General features: G+C 37.2%; 1 protein-coding gene across 11 annotated transcripts in view; it reads right to left on the bottom strand.

The window, feature by feature from the left end:
• ODAD2 (outer dynein arm docking complex subunit 2) overlaps positions 1-16,681 on the bottom strand; it is a 244,586-nt gene that overhangs the window by 88,562 nt on the left and 139,343 nt on the right. For all 11 annotated transcript variants that reach the window (XM_082385958.1, XM_082385954.1, XM_082385957.1 and 8 more), the window contains one exon: positions 11,919-12,033. In XM_082385958.1, the coding sequence (XP_082242084.1) occupies positions 11,919-12,033 (115 nt within the window). The remainder of the gene's footprint in view (positions 1-11,918; positions 12,034-16,681) is intronic.

Raw genomic sequence — 16,681 nt, 5'->3', positions numbered from 1 at the left:
ATTAAAAACAAAACAAACGAAAAAAGCTCTGTGCCCAGAGAGACAGAGGGACATAACGTTGCATCAGAAACTGGGGTCCAGACCCATGAACTGTGAGATGACACAGTTTCTGATGGTGATCAAGCGCAGTGTGTGGTCCTGGGAGTTCTTGGCTGAGGTGGAGATAATGATATGATTAACTCAATGGATGAGGTTATTAGTTTAATAAAGTAACTGGAAACTGATCAACTGTACTTCCAAATAAAATGGTTACATGGTTTCATGAGCAGCTTATTGTTGGCACACCTGTTTAGAACAGGCTATACCTTTTAGTCGTTACTTTCCATTTAGTATATTACACCTCTGTCAATCTACCCCTTCCTAAACTAGCAACCTCCACTGTAGCCCCCTTTGGGGCTGAGAAGCATGGAATGGGAAACAGTAGCAGGACAGGAGGGGAATCCAGGTGAAAGCAACAAATGTGACCCACAGATACTGAAGACAACTTTGTCACACCCTCACTTTTGTTTGGGCCTTCAAGTTCCCACTTGAAAATCCGGCACACAGAAAAAATACCTGTAATATAGTTCACTTTAGTTTATAGGATTTTAGAAACTGGGGGCCAGATGAGGAGCCTACTTTGAACTATTTGGTGACTTATTAAAAATGATAGCCGACCCCAGATAAAATGATAGCCGACCCCAGATAGGTGGGCTGCCAAACACGGATTACATTTTAAACAGGTTTTCAATGTTTTAAAAACCTATGCAGTCTTTTTGGCACACCGTGGACAGCTATACATTCTTTGGCCCAAACGTGACCAAATCCAAGCTCCTAAGCCGTGTCCGTGGCAGTCTTCTCAGTATGAAGTTACAGCCCTACACGCTCCTTTTCCAGGTTCTCTCTGGCTTCCAGATTGGGCATGGCTCATTGGGCAGCTGAAATTAAACAGTGTGGGATGTCAAATTCCTGCCTGGTTTGATCAGCTGTGTTCTGTCACACCTGTAGTCAGGAAGCTAAAATTGCCCAAGCTTGTATTTCAGCCTCACAGAAATTAACTTTTTCCTCGTCTCTTTCAGGGGACCATTCTCATACATCTTCTAATTGGCTTCTCTGTTTGGGGCAGATCCTCAGGTTGCTGGTTTTGAAATTACTAGAGATTTTTTTTTTCTCTCTGAGGTAAAAATTCACAACCAGACATTATTTCCTAAACAAGTAGCAAAATTAGGTTTAAGAAGGTTACAAGGCCAAGCGATCTCATGGATATATTACTGATTTGGAAGACAGATTGAGTTTTCTTCCTAATGCTACAGCTGACTTATTATACAGAGTATTTATTCTAAAATAAAATACCTGTTTCCCATCTAGTTCATAAGGAAGTGGTGATTACAAATTAATATGAATTATGTGAATCACTTCTTATAAAAAGGCCAATAAATATATGTAAACTTCTATTTTTTTCTTAATAAAAACTTTTAAAAGTCGTTAATGAAAGGAAATACGATTAAATACTATCTTACAGCATTCACAAAAAGAAAATATAAAAAAACGCAGTGATATTTTAAGAAAGAAACATGATTCTTATAAATGCTGGCAAAAAGCTTGAAAGTAAGTGATGTAACACAATTATACATTCTTTATGTGAATTCTGTAACTTTTCAATATCTTATTTTTCATGGAGCACAAATGTGAGTTGATTTTCTGCAGCAGGAAATTTTGGTTCTTAAGAACAAAGAATTTAATGCGTGGATCTTTGCCAGATTCAGTTGCTGCATTCTTTACATCACAAGTTCATAATACTGAACACCTGTTCAACCACTGTTTTCCTCCAAAAATGTGTTTGATCGTTCAGCTGGAAAGGAGCAGCTTTTCACTTCCATTTACAAATCTCTCACACTTCTTACAAAGCAGCTCTTCATCTGCAGCCAGACTTGCAGCTCATGAATTTTACCAAATAACATCACTACAGAGGTCACATCTTAGGATCTCTGTCCTTTTTAGTAATCTTAACAGGAAAACAACAACAACAAACTTTCCTTAAGCCTTAAATAAAACCTTTTAATAAAGCTACTTAGAAAAATATGCAGCGAATTTTTTGTAATTACTTCAGTATTATTTCAGCCTCTGTTGTTTAGTTCTTGATAGACTGAAGCATACTGAGTAGTTTTTAAACTGAAGATGCTTATTTCCTATCTTAAATATTCTTTCAGGTTTAATATAAGACCATAAAACAGACTTACAGGGCTTCCCTGGTGGCGCAGTGGTTGAGAATCTGCCTGCCAATGCAGGGGACACGGGTTCGAGCCCTGGTCTGGGAAGATCCCACATGCCACGGAGCAGCTGGGCCCGTGAGCCACAACTACTGAGCCTGCGCGTCTGGAGCCTGTGCCCCGCAACGGGAGGGGCCGCGATAGTGAAAGGCCCGCGCACCGCGATGAAGAGTGGCCCCCGCTTGCCGCAACTAGAGAAAGCCCTCGCACGAACCGAAGACCCAACACAGCCAAAAATAAATAATAAATAAAACAGACTTACATTTCACACCCTGATTTTCGAATCATATAAGGAATGGACAGATAATTATCAAGCAGGCAAAACATTTCTTTTTCACTTAGTACATTTTCTGTATCACTGATAAGTGACCAAAAACTGTAATATACTGACTTTCTCCAGAATGAAGGAAAATTTTAAGTTTTCTAGTTGAGACACTGGCCTCCTGGTAAAAAAGTCAATATTTCTTACTACAAAAATCCCACTGTCCATTTGTTCGATACATCTAATTACAACGCAAATACAATGCCAACTTACTTTGTGACTCTTCGTCACAATTTTTCCACAATTCATTACTGAAATACTCTGCTGTCTCACTCATTCACTGATAGGTAGCTTTAAATATTTCCCAGCAAGAAAAGAGGCAATCCATCCAATACAAGTAATTTCCACATCTCATTTTCTTAACAGATCTGAAAACGTGTTCTAACGCATATGCTGCTAACAGTATAAAAAAATGGGTAACATCTGTCTCGAACAGTTGACACCTCACCACCTCCATTCCACATGGACACACACACAGAGCGTGCTCAGATCGGCACAGCCCTTAGCTATCACTGACAGTGGCTGGTTTCTGCAGCATTACTGTCAGTGCCATGAATCCAGACGAAGAAGCGGTTTATTTCTAAATGACGCCGACTCCCGTGATTCATAAGTTAATAATTCTGAAGTGACTTGCAAAAGCATCTTACAGGAAAAATGTGGAAATGTTTTCTTATAAAATAAAAGGAAATTTTCCCTAGAAAGCTGAGTCATGAACATACCTGAAGCAGAGAGCGGGAGGGAGGGGGAAAGAGGGAAGAATGGGCCAAAATATCTGGCAAGATCTTTTCTGGTTCTGTTATTTTACTGCAAGTTGGATGCCCAGCGTGGTCAAAACCTGTTTCCTGCCTCTTCTCTCCCACAGAACAGACACTCTTATCCGAGAACAATGTAAACTGACCTAAAACAGTAGAATATACAAGATCTATTCTTGAGGATGCTCAAGCATGAGGACGAGGATGCGAACCTGAATATAACCAGGTGGGCTAAGTTTTGGAGAGTGATGTAATGTAAGACACGTGAGACCCTAAAGGAGTCCCAAGCATACATAACCTCAGTGCATACGGACATTTATAAGCATCTTTACCCATATTACTTTAGCTTATCAAAAAGGCAGTTGATTAGGGCTTCCCTGGTGGCGCAGTGGTTGAGAATCCACCTGCCAATGCAGGGGACACGGGTTCGAGCCCTGGTCTGGGAAGATCCCACGTGCCGCGGAGCAGCTGGGCCCGTGAGTCACAAATACTGAGCCTGCGCGTCTGGAGCCTGTGCCCCGCAACAAGAGAGGCCGCGATAGTGAGAGGCCCACGCACCGCGATGAAGAGTGGCCCCCGCTCGCCACAACTAGAGAAAGCCCTCGCACAGAAACGAAGACCCAACACAGCCAAGAATTAATTAATTAATTAATTAATTTTTTTAAAAAAGGCTGTTGATTGTAAAATGTGCTAGTATTTTACATTTACCACCAAGGAAGAGAAAACACTGCCTGTTAACCTAGGACATAATGTCAATTATAAAACATATCCCTAGGGAACTGTGCTCAAATTTCTACCAATACGTCATAGGTAACTTTATTTTCTCTCCTTATGTGAAGGAACATTCTAGAAAGGCTCAAATGATGGAAGTTTTGTTTCATTTAACCTCACTCTTTTTTTTTTAACACTAGAAACTTAATTGCATAAATATTATGCATTTATGTTAAGATGCAAAAAAATGGGCATACAGAATGTAATGAGCACCTGCACAGGGTCTGGCAAACAGTTAGTGCTAAACAAATGTTGTTGAATTAATGACATTATTTGACATGCCTGGAGATTAAGTTAAATCATTATTAACTTTTAATTTTATTATATTCATGTACTGTCATGAAGCTCACGGCAAAATGAAGATTTAAATGTAAATGCTTATGAAGTATAAACCCAGTCTAACTACTAAGTATTAAAACTATAACATGTTCTTCGCCAGCATCATTTTATATTCTGGGGCTATCTTTCACAATTACTAAGAAGTAACAGAAGTTGTATCTCCTTGGGTATAATACATGGGTGAAAATGAGATAAAATCTCATTTAACCCCCAGATTACTATGTTTAGGTTAAAATTTGAATGAAAAACAAAACAAAACAAAACAAAACCCTATTCTATTCCTGATTTGTGATTTTTGGTATGAGTATTGAAAAAACAAACCAACATTTTATGGATTTTAATTATTAATTTGGGTTAGTATGGAAGGGATTAATCAATAACATGTAAAATCTTTTCCAACCACAATGCTATGACTGTAAATCAACTACAAGAAAAAAACTGCAAAGAACACAAACATGTGGAGGCTAAACAATACGCTACTAAACAACAAATGGATCACTGAAGAAATCAAAGAGGAAATCAAAAATACCTAGAGACAAATGAAAATGAAAACACGACAATCCAAAATCTATGGGATGAAGCAAAAGCAGTTCTAAGAGGGAAGTTTATAGCAATACAATCCTACCTCGGGAAACAAGAAACATCTCAAATAAACAACCTAACCTTACACCTAAAGCAATTAGAGAAAGAAGAACAAGGAAAACCCAAAGTTAGTAGAAGGAAAAATCACAAAGATCAGAGCAGAAATAAATGAAATAGAAATGAAGAAAACAATAGAAAACATCAATGAAACTAAAAGCTGGTTCTCTGAGAAGAGCAAAATTGATAAACCTTTAGCTAGACTCATCAGGAACAAAAGGGAGAGGTCTCAAATCAATAAAATTAAAAATGAAAAAGGAGAAGTTACAACTGACACCACAGAAATACAAAGGATCATAAGAGACTAGTACAAGCACTATATGCCAATAAAATGGACAACCTAGAAGAAATGTACAAATTCTTAGAAAGGTACAACCTTCCAAGACTGACCCAGGAAGAAACAGAAAATATGAATCGACCAATCACAAGTACTGAAATTGAAACTGTGATTTAAAAACTTCCAACAAACAAAAGTTCAGGACCAGATGGCTTTACAGGAGAATTCTATCAAACATTTAGAGAAGAGTTAGCACCTATCCTTCTGCAATTATTCAAAAAAATTGCAGAGGAAGGAATACTCCCAAGCTCATTCTATGAGTCCCCCATCATCCTGATATCAAAACCAGACAGAGATACCACAAAAACGAAAATTACAGGCCAGTATCACTGATGAACATAGACCCAAAGATCCTCAACAAAATACTAGCAAACCGAGTCCAACAACACATTAAAAGGATCATACACCATGATCAAGTGGGGTTTAGGGCTGCAAGGATTCTTCAACATATGCAAATCAATCAATGTGATACACCATATTAACAAATTAAAGAATAAAAACCATATGATCATCTCAATAGATGCAGAAAAAGCTTTTGACAAAATTCAACACCCATTTATGATAAAAACTCTCCAGAAAGTGGGCATAGAGGGAAACTACCTCAACATAATAAAGGCCATATATGACAAACCCACAGCTAACATCATTCTCAATGGTGAAAAACTGAAAGCGCTTCTTCTAAGATCAGGAGCAGGACAAAAATGTCCATTCTCGCCACTTTTATTCAACATAGTTTTGGAAGTCCTATCCACAGCAATCAGAGAAGAAAAAGAAATAAAAGGAATACAAACTGGAAAAGCAGAAGTAATAGTGTCATTGTTTGCAGATGACATGATACCACACATAGAAAATCCTAAAGACGCTACCAGAAAACTACTAAAGCTCATCAATGAATTCGGTAAATTGCAGGATACAAAATTAATACACAGAAATCTGTTTCATTTCTATACACTAACAACAAATGATCAGAAAGAGAAATTAAGGAAACACACATCAAAAAGAATAAAATACCTAGGAATAAACCTAAGGAGGCAAAACACCTGTACTCGGAAAACTATAAGACACTGATGAAAATAATTGAAGATGACACAAACAGATGGAGAGATACACCATGTTCTCGGATAAGAAGAATCAATATTGTCAAAATGACCACACTACACAAGGCAAGCTACAGATTCAATGCGATCCCTATCAAATTACCAATGGCATTTTTCACAGAACTAGAACAAAAAATATTTTAAATTTATATGGAAACACACAACAAAAGACACTTTCCTTTGTGTTTTTCTTTACTTTCTAAAATTGGCACAGTGAATATATAACCATATGCCAACTTATATAATTCTTGAGGTTTAGAACTTTTTGCAGAAGTTGCTTTTCAAAAACAACTCTCCATTATTTGCATATCTTAGACTTGGGATATTCAAAACAACAGCCACTAGCTACATGTGGCTACTTAAATTAATTGAAACTTAATATAATTAAAAGTTTAGTTCCTCAGTCAGACTAGTCACATTTCAAAACCCACACATGGCTACTGGTTGCAATATCTGAAGAGTACATTTCCATTATCACAGAAATTTCTATTAGATAGAGCTGTCTGAAACCACGGTTTGATTAGGATCTATATGAATAATGAGATACTATTTTTTAATATAAATGTGTTTTCTTTCCTCTTGCCTTTCTGAGCACATGACCTCTCTTGCACTTGACCCCTGAGGTATCCTTCTGCCTTGGGAAGATGAGTTTTGTTCTAGAAGTATGCAAGGAAGGAAACCAGTATAATATTCACCTCCTGGTCCTAGAAAATAGGAGTTTTCAAAAGGACAAGAATCTTGCAAATTAGGGTATTTTCTTGAGGAAATATGTTTTAAATTTCCTTCTCTCCCATTTCAAGGGCCAGACCTGATATACTAGACCAATAGTCTTCAAAATTTTTACTCACGTATCTCAATACACTTTTGAAAAGGTATGCATCCTCCTCATCTATTTCGAATTGACATCTAAAAACGTTCATCATAAATTTAGTCATAAAAGATGTATTTTGTGATATACATGACATCAAATTTTGACTCTGCATATTTAGTTAATTCAATCTACGGAAATGTCTTCTATATTATGTAATCAGAAAAGCCAGTCCTCATGGTTGAAATAATCAGCCAAATTATACTTACTGTCAGCTAAGAAATGTGTGACTTCAAGTTTTTAAATTCACAGAAGGGTATTAATTCAGATCCCTTTGATAACTTTGTCACTTCTGAATTGGATGACAGAAAGATAGACAGATAGATAGATAGATAGATGATAGATAGATAGATAGATAGATAGATAGATAGATAGATAGATAATAGATAGATGATAGATAGATAGAGGCCGATAGATAGACAGATAGATAGACAAGGAGACAGGAGATTGGGCATGTGTTTGTTGCCTGGATGAAGTAAGAAGTTGCCTTTCTCAGTGTTTCTTACCAGAAGTCCTTCCTCTCACAGGGCTCACCCTCAGGAGTTATGTATTCTAGAACTGTCCTTCTGCTTGGTGCTCCAGAAGATGTTTACTCTACTGAGAGCAACGTGAGGTTTAGGAACAGTGAGAGCTATGCTTTCTTCCTTTCTTCCATGCATCCATTCTTCCTTTCTCCATCTACTACCTACACACACCTTCCCCACCTCTCTCATGCCTTTCCCGTATTAGTCATTCCCTCAGCCTAAACTGTCTTCTGGATTTCATATTGCTTCCTTCTATTGATATTAACACCTCAGCTTCCAGAAAGAACTATTAATCCCCTTTGTATCTATTTCTCCCCTTAATTCATTTCTCACCCCAGTACCACGGACTTAAACTCTCACCTCTCGACTGAAATGTCTATGACCGATTACCTCTTAATTTCCATATTTAATGTACTCTTTTCAGTTTTCAAAGGCAAATGACCTCTTAGGGGCAAATGATACCGCTGAACACTCCTCCTTTCTTGGCTTTGCTTCCTTTCTTGTCTTTCTTGAAATTGCCCTCTCCTGGTGATCTCATCACACGTCGGTCTTCCTCTGTGACTGTTCTTTGTCACTGGTCTTCTCTTGTCGCCCACACCCTCTGCCGTTCATCTTTGCTCAAGACTTCAACCGCCTCCTACATACTGATGGCTCCCATATATATGTATCTCCAGTCCAGAATCTCTCCTGACACCCAGATTCATATATTCAAATGACTGGACACCTATACCTGGATGAAAGCAAATCCCCCATCTTTTCCCCAAATTGTGTTCTTCCCATGTTTGGTGAAGGTTACTAACAAGGTTAGCAACTAAGGTTACTTCGTTGTCAAAGTTAAAACACCAAAACAAAAACAAAAATTCATACTCTCTCTCACCTCTTTCTCATAGCCAACATCCAATAACTCACCAATTTCTGATTCTATTTCCCAATCATTTCTTGTATTTGCTCTTCCTCTTCACCCACACTGCCCCTGTATTAGGTCAAACTCTAATTACTTTCCTCTGAATCATGGCTATAGCCTAATCAATCACCCACTCACACTTTTTCTAGTGAGCCAATCTGCTTATGTCTCTTCCTTGTTCAAAACTCTTCAGATGTTCATGTTACCCAAATGAAAATGCATACAGAAATTCTTGGTAAGAGAAGTGAACAAGCAGAGATCCTCATGGGTCTGTCCTTCCCCCAGGAGTGGTAGGAAGGGAGCTGAGAGGAGTTCAAAGATGCTGAGTTGGTGGGAGTGGAGAGCAGTGGAAGGCAGGAGAGGTTCAGGAGAAATGGAGCTCTTTATGAGGGCTTAGGTGTAGACTGGCCTTGGGGCCAAGGGCTTAAACACAGGCAGGATGGGTTGTTCTTAAAATCTGAGTGTGGCTCAGTTTGGGTTGCTAGCAAAGGAGAGCAGTTGGATATTTGGGACAGAAATCCTGGGCAAGAATAACGAATGTGGAAATGCTGGAATACCTTTTAAAGCCAATAATAGATAAATAGGCAGATTTGGAGTTGAAGTCCATACAAATACAGGACGCAGTTTACACGTAATAACAGCACTGATAGAAATGTTATCTATACAAAATGGTATCTCACCAATGATAATATTAAATTCAACATATTTTCAATGATGATTGAGATTTAACCAGTATCTCTAACACCCTTCTCTAGGAAAAGGAAAGACTTTTGGCATGTTTTTACCTATTACCTTCCACTCCCTAACATGCTTTCCGAATCATCTGGTAGTTTAGATTCAGACTGTTACTGTGACAACACCATCTGCTTTTATTTTACTTTATGCCATTACTTTTAAAGAAATTCTTTCTTAATAATCTGACAAAATTTGAAAGCCATATTACCAACACAAATTCATATTTAGCTATAAATTCTAATGATTTATTTGTTCATTATTGTTTCTATAACTCATGTTATTCTCTTCCTTAGAATCTTCTGTTTTGCTGGAAAACATTGTAATTTTTTTTCAAAGAAGACCCCTGGGGGATAACTTTCCTGAGTGCTGACATTTCTAAAGGCTCAATGTGTTTATTCTGTCCTTAGTCTACTCTCACTGGAATGCTAGTTTTGCAGGGTATAGAATTCCAGCATAAAAAGTGTTTTCCTCTAAAGACAGTAAAGGCTTTGTTCCTTTTTCTTGTAGAATTTATTGTGAATGATGTTAAGTCTAATACTGGTGTGATTCTTACTCTTATGTAACTTTTTCCTTTCCTTTAATTTCTGGAAACACCAAATTTGAATTTGTGTCTAGGCATAGATAAATTCTTTTTCCCTACTTGGCACTAAATGAATCTTTTCAATCTGAAGACTAGAGTCTTTCTTCAACTCTTCAGCTTACGGAAACCACCCCCCCCCCCTTAAAAAAAAATGACTGTTTCTTCTTTTCAATTGCTCTCTTTCTTTTTGTGTGCTTGTGATTCCTATTTGGTTTTTACTTTTACTTTACATTTTTAGCTATTTACTAGACCTTATCATCCAGATAATTACGTAGTCATATCCCAGCATCACACATAACCTAGTATTTATCTCCTTTATTAAATTTATTGTTTTGTCAAATATATTTTTAATTTCCAAAAGTTCTTTCTTAATCTATGACTGTTTCTTTTTTATTCAGGCTTTTTGGGCCTAGTAGTATCCCTTGGGTCATTCTGAGGATATTAATTTTAAAAATTTAATGTTATCTTCTGTTCTTTACATTATCTCTTTCCTCTGAAGTTAGTCCTGCTTATTAATCTTGGCTTGCCTCTGATACCATTAACCTTCCTTAAAGATAATTAAGATCCTTAAAGATGTTAAAGATTCCTTAAGGAAGATTAAGGTCTTTCTTAAGGAATATCTTTAAGGATATTCTTTAAGGATGTGTAGCAATCTTCCTCCAGTAGTCTTCTTTCTTGCTCCCTAAATAATATTTATATTTTGCACTTAAAGAATTTCTTTGGACCTTATATAATAGGATTATATTGTATGTCTGCTTCTGAAACTTGTTTTTATTTTGCTCAATATGTTTATGTGATGTAGCAATATTGATGAACACATTGCTGAAATACATTCATTTTTCACTGCTGCATTGTATGACATGTTATGACTGTACTATCATCCTGTTGTCCATTTTCCTGTAGGTTGACATTTGAGGTGTTTTTATTTTTATTTTTCCTTTTTTGTTGGTATAAAAAAATGGTTCCATTAACCAGTTTGTAATAAGTCTTTTCTACTATTGCTATATATCACAATTCACTTTTTACAAAAGATTACTTCTAGTCACAAATATTTAGGAAGATAGAGGCATGTTAAATTTATTACAGGAATTAAATGCTTTAAATAAAAATACTTTAGATAAAAATACTCAACAGAGAGAAATATCTCTAGCAACAAGGATCTTAAAGGGAAATCCCTAAACCTATAGGAAAAGAAATTTAAGTGAAGATAACAGAAATGGGCTGAAAAGAGATCCTCAAAGAAAATAATAAAATTTACAAATGAAGAGCTAAAAGACTTCAGAAACTTCCAGTTCAGTCTTTTTTCATATAAAAATTTTATCCATAGGTTTTATATCCAGTCTTTACTGACAGATAAGAAAAGTGGGATTCACGAAATTATGTGACTTTTTCAAGGTAACAAAGAACTTAGTGATTTTTCATTGTAGTAATTCAGACAATAAATAACATAGGATACATCTTGAGCTTCTGAAAGTAGCAGTAATGCAATTTTCTTTTCACCCAAGAGATAAGAACAGTCAACTTTCCTCCCCCTAATTTACCTGGGGTACTTGTTTTGATTGCACCAGCCATGTAGAACATGGTAATAAGCACTGCCATCTTAGCCCAGTTTCATTTTACACCTAAAAACTGACCAGGAGAAGGTACTGCTCAAAAATTAGTTTGGCACAAACGTTCAGCACATTTTTCCCCCAGATAAATCTGACCAAAGAGAAGTGAAAAGCAATTAGTGACCTGTGGTGACATTATTCAATACGGTATTAGAGATTCTAGAATGGATTGATTTGCAGTCTGTTCTCACCTTTGCATTCTGGATGCAGGGACAGAGGGCCCAAGCCGCACTGGCCTTCACGTCTGGGTGAGGATTTTTTAGTAGGGACCACAACAAACGAACTCCATCTAAGTGATCAATTATCCTATTGTGAAACCAAAAAACAGAGGTAGAGACTGTAATTAGTACATGAAAATAAAAATTTAAATGGCCTATCTATTCACACAATTATAATTATTTTTTCTCCTTTTGACATTTTGCTTAGCTATTTTTTTTCAAAACTTTAACAACAGCAGGGACATAACATGCTGCTGAGTTGTCGGCTCTCTGATTTCAGTTTTAAACTCGTTGACACAGAAAGCAAGCTCCATGATAGTTGCGATTCACATAAACTGAAAATCAAGCCATGTAATTCTTTAATTAGCTGTATACAGACTGTTACCTAAATGTAAAAATACTGGTTTCTTTCATATAGTAACATCTAAATACTTTCCAAGACAAATATTTATGGCTCAAAGCTGTGCAGTTACCTTTTCTATTTGGTCTGTGTTTAACTGACTTACCGTACTGCATGACACAGTTTAACCTCTTCCAGTACTAATCTAGCACTAGGAATTAAAGTCAGTACAACACACTGCATCCTTTGTGGGGCACGAATAACACATAACTTGTTTTCCATGTGCTCCCTTCCCAGCAAGACCAACATTGCAGACTGTGTAATAGTTACTTAAACACACTGTAATCAAAATATCTTCTTGACTAGCTGAAAAATGAATTATCATCAGAGTCATCTCCACACCATCTGTCTTCTGTTTATGTATCAATCAGTCCAGGGAGTATACCCTTGCATTAAGGTCCATCAAGTACTCGCAGTTGAGAAGAAGGTCAAACAAAACTTAATATCCTTTACAAACATGGTTTTGTTCAGAAAGATAAACTCAGAGCATATGAAAACAGATAAAGAACATCAAAATTCCTTTGATTTTGAACCTCAAGTTGAGTTAAGTACACGTAGTACTTATCCACAGATAGAATAAATACTACTAGCTTGGCACCATTCAAACTTTTTCTTGAAAATTGACATTAAAAAACTACATTTCTTGATTATCTGAGTGTGCCAGGAAAAAAAAAATGTATTATTCCAAAGGTTCCAAGTTGGATATGTTTTCCATAACCTTATAAAACAGTTGGTAATGCAAATAGCTTATAGTAAGATATAAACTCTCTCTTTAAAAGATGATCTTTAATAAGAAAAAAGCACATTGAGAAAGGATTTTAACCCAAAGTTTAACTAAATAGCTGTCTAAAACTAAAGCTTTCTGTCTGTATCATGCCGAGGGAAAATAAAGTTTTATTTCTTGATTTATAGAAACTATAAAGAAAGATACTGAACACACTGTACTTCACAATGAAGGAATTACTTTGCAAACTTAAAAAAGCATACTGGTTTACATATGCCACTGGAAATGTAATTAATGGAGATCCTTGGGTCTCTATTATTTCACATGCAATTTCTCAAAGAACAATAGTGAATGTTAATCCACCCTACTCTCTCACTAATGCAGTAGTAATAGTTGCATTAGGAATATTTAGCCATACAATGAGGGACGTAGCTTGTCATCAGAGTGGAAGTCATCTGGATGGCACATATTTTCAGTTAAAAAGAGGCAAAATTCAACTCTGGATCCCCCCAGGAAAAATTTCACAATTAGCGATAAAAATTCACTATTCATGCTAAAACCAGATGTACTGTCCTTGACCGTCACCCCAAACCCTAGGCAATTCATCAGCTGCTTAGTTACAACAGCTGAGGACGGTGACCCCATTACAGATGTCTTAAAAGACAGCACAGTACAGAGTAATTACCTTAGACGAGGAAAACATTTAAAAAAAACATTTGCAAACACAGGAACTAACAAAGTCATGGGTAGCAAACTTCAGAGTTTAATTTTGTCCCTCCATCTCCCTCATCCTCTGTATCGAGTCATATACTGTGGATTTTCTTCAAATAACTCAAGTATCTCCCCCTACTTCTCTGTTCTCCCTGCCAGCATCCTAATCCTGGTCTCTACTACCTCGTATCAGGATTGCTACAATAGCTGCCTAACTTGGTTTTATGTCTCCAGTTTCTCTCAATTCCAATCCATCCCATAAATCCCTGGGAAATTAATCTTGCCGAAGGAGCTCTGAGAGCTTCTGCAGTATCTCCGTGCCAGCAGGGCCCCGGGGATATTCATTCTGTCCATCACACCACCCAGCACGTTCAGTCAGTGCTTGGTGAACAGTTCACAACTGAGAGGTCACTCCCAGGAGACGGTCTCCGACAGCTTCCCGCTGCCTGCATGGTATTCACACCCCAGTTCCTGAATTCAGTATTTAACATTTCCACTGAGCTGGTTTATTCCTCCAAACTCCCTACTTTCAGGTGTTTGCTCATAAAACTCTTTGGCCATCTGCTAAACTCTAAGTGCTAAGCATACGGAAGTAACAGATACAGTCAATTCTTATTACTCAGGGTAGTTCGCTGTATAAAGTCACTGCAAACAGTGAATTTGTAGATACCCAATCATTGCTCCTGGGGGAATATAAAGTTTTGTTCCTAAGAGCCTCTGGTGAGAATATTTTCGTTAACTGATCAATACATGGTCTTGTTTTATGTGTGTTTCTGTTTAAAGACACCTTACTTAATACACATTGTTGATTCATTAACACTGAACCCACAGGCAATCCAATACACACATTTTCTCTGTAAAGCATATCACAGCCCTCTTGCATTTTGGCACTATGCTTGGGGGCCATTTTAAACAGGAAGATCACCAGCTCAAAGCACGAAAATGCAAAAAACGTGGCACTAAATATTTTGAAGATGACACTTGTTTACAAAATGAGAGCGGAAACAAGAAGGCAGAGTGTGGTCCTGTTCAACCCCAGCTGGAAACACGTGCACCAGGCAACTCAAATTTTTCGTGGCTCCACACGTGTCCGTGAATAACTGCGAAAGTGCTATAAGGATTAACTGGGGGGATTACAAATACATTTTAGCAAGGATGTGAATACACAAATACAGAATCCGCAAATAATGAGGATTTTAATTGTCCTTTAGGAAACTGCAGTCTAGCGAGTGTGTTAAAGAGACCATAATAATCTATTCTGGTAAATGCTATAATAGATGCGGGCATGGGGTTCCACGTGAACACAGAGGGGAGACACTGTTAACTCACAAGCCACAGAAATTCTCCCAGGACTCAGCCTTTGCCCTGCCATCTCCATCTTTTGCTGCAACAATCCATGCTTTAAGGTCTACCATAAGACCTCTCCCCAGGTCCCCTGGCTTCTCCCTCCTCCGAGATTCTTTTGAGTTTTGCTGCCCTCGTTTCTAGCACTCATAACACACTGCTTTGCATTGTAGGCAGGTGTGTATGCTTCTTATCTCCCCAAGTACTGTGTAATCTCCTTGACAGCAGGAATCTGCCATTGCCCGCCATGCTTAGGGCAGCTCCCGCAGACAGTGAGTATTGGTTAAATGGACCTGAAACAAGACAGCCTTTGCCTACTCCTTTTTTGATGAACCAAAAATCTCTCCCAACACAAATACGTTCATTTTTAACCTCATACTTGGAAAGCGCATGTTCAAATTCAAAATCTAACCAGTAAATTTTTATTTGGAGTTGCCTCTAAGTTGAAAGTGCATTTTCATAGATCTTCTTTACAACTTTATTGCTTTTTGAATATACAATGCTGGGCTTGTAGGTGGTATTCATTACATCACTGCCCATTTTCAATGGGTCTATCTCCTTTTGTATAGTTCTTTAATTTGATTAGCATCTTGCTCTGAATTCACTTCCAGCAGTATGTTAACTCTTCCTGTTTTTATTGTCAATAGAATTTTACATTAATATTTTGATATTATAAAAACAAAACTGAACTATATGTTTCCAAAATCTTCAACTTTATCATAGAAATCAAACTGTGTGGCTGACAAAATAACAGCTCTTGAAAGATGACTACATCTTCATATTCTGGCTCTTAAAAACAAACAAACAAAAAAGACACAGCTGCTTGTTATGGCTCTCAGTGTCTTTTGTTCTATTAACTCTTGTCAGGATTGTTAACAAGTCTGGCTGGCTGGCCTGCCCACTGAGGCCACATATATGAACAAATGTGAACAGTTCGCACCCACATAGCCAGCACGGCTGAGGTTGCAGAGTTTCTTTCTGGCAATGACAACACATCTATTTTGAAACCATAATTTTGCATCTTTTCTAAAAATTTCACAATATTTGCTGAAAATTATGCTGATAAATGCTATTGTCTGACAATGGCTCAACCTAAATGTGGTTAGCCTAAAGGAACATGATGTTCTTAAGCCACATTATAAGATGCAACTGAAATCTACAGGTTTTAAAACCAAGCTGGCAATTCCACAAAAATGGAAACATAAACGGATGTCAGAATTAATGATCCCTGTGAAAAACTATGATTAGAAAAGAATTTTACATTTTCATAAAAATTCTCAGAGTGTTAATGTTTATATCTCTGTGTATTCTTTTAAAGAGGCTATGGGAGACCAAATTGGGAGAAAAGATGTGAATGTAGCAGCCTCTGGAAAGGCATGTCAAGTGTGTCCCAGAACTCCTTGGCTTTGGTAGAGTAGAAGGATAGTCTATCCTTTTATAGTTGTGTAAGCACTATGACAGAAAAGCTTTCAAAACTTATTCATTCATACATACAGTTATTCATTCATATGAAAAGTTATGCATTCACAGAATAATATTAAGAGGGCTCAACAATTT

The sequence above is a fragment of the Balaenoptera borealis genome, assembly GCF_965194805.1.
Source record: "Balaenoptera borealis genome assembly, chromosome: 3".
Taxonomy (NCBI): domain Eukaryota; kingdom Metazoa; phylum Chordata; class Mammalia; order Artiodactyla; family Balaenopteridae; genus Balaenoptera; species Balaenoptera borealis.
This window is presented reverse-complemented; position numbering and strand designations above follow the sequence as displayed.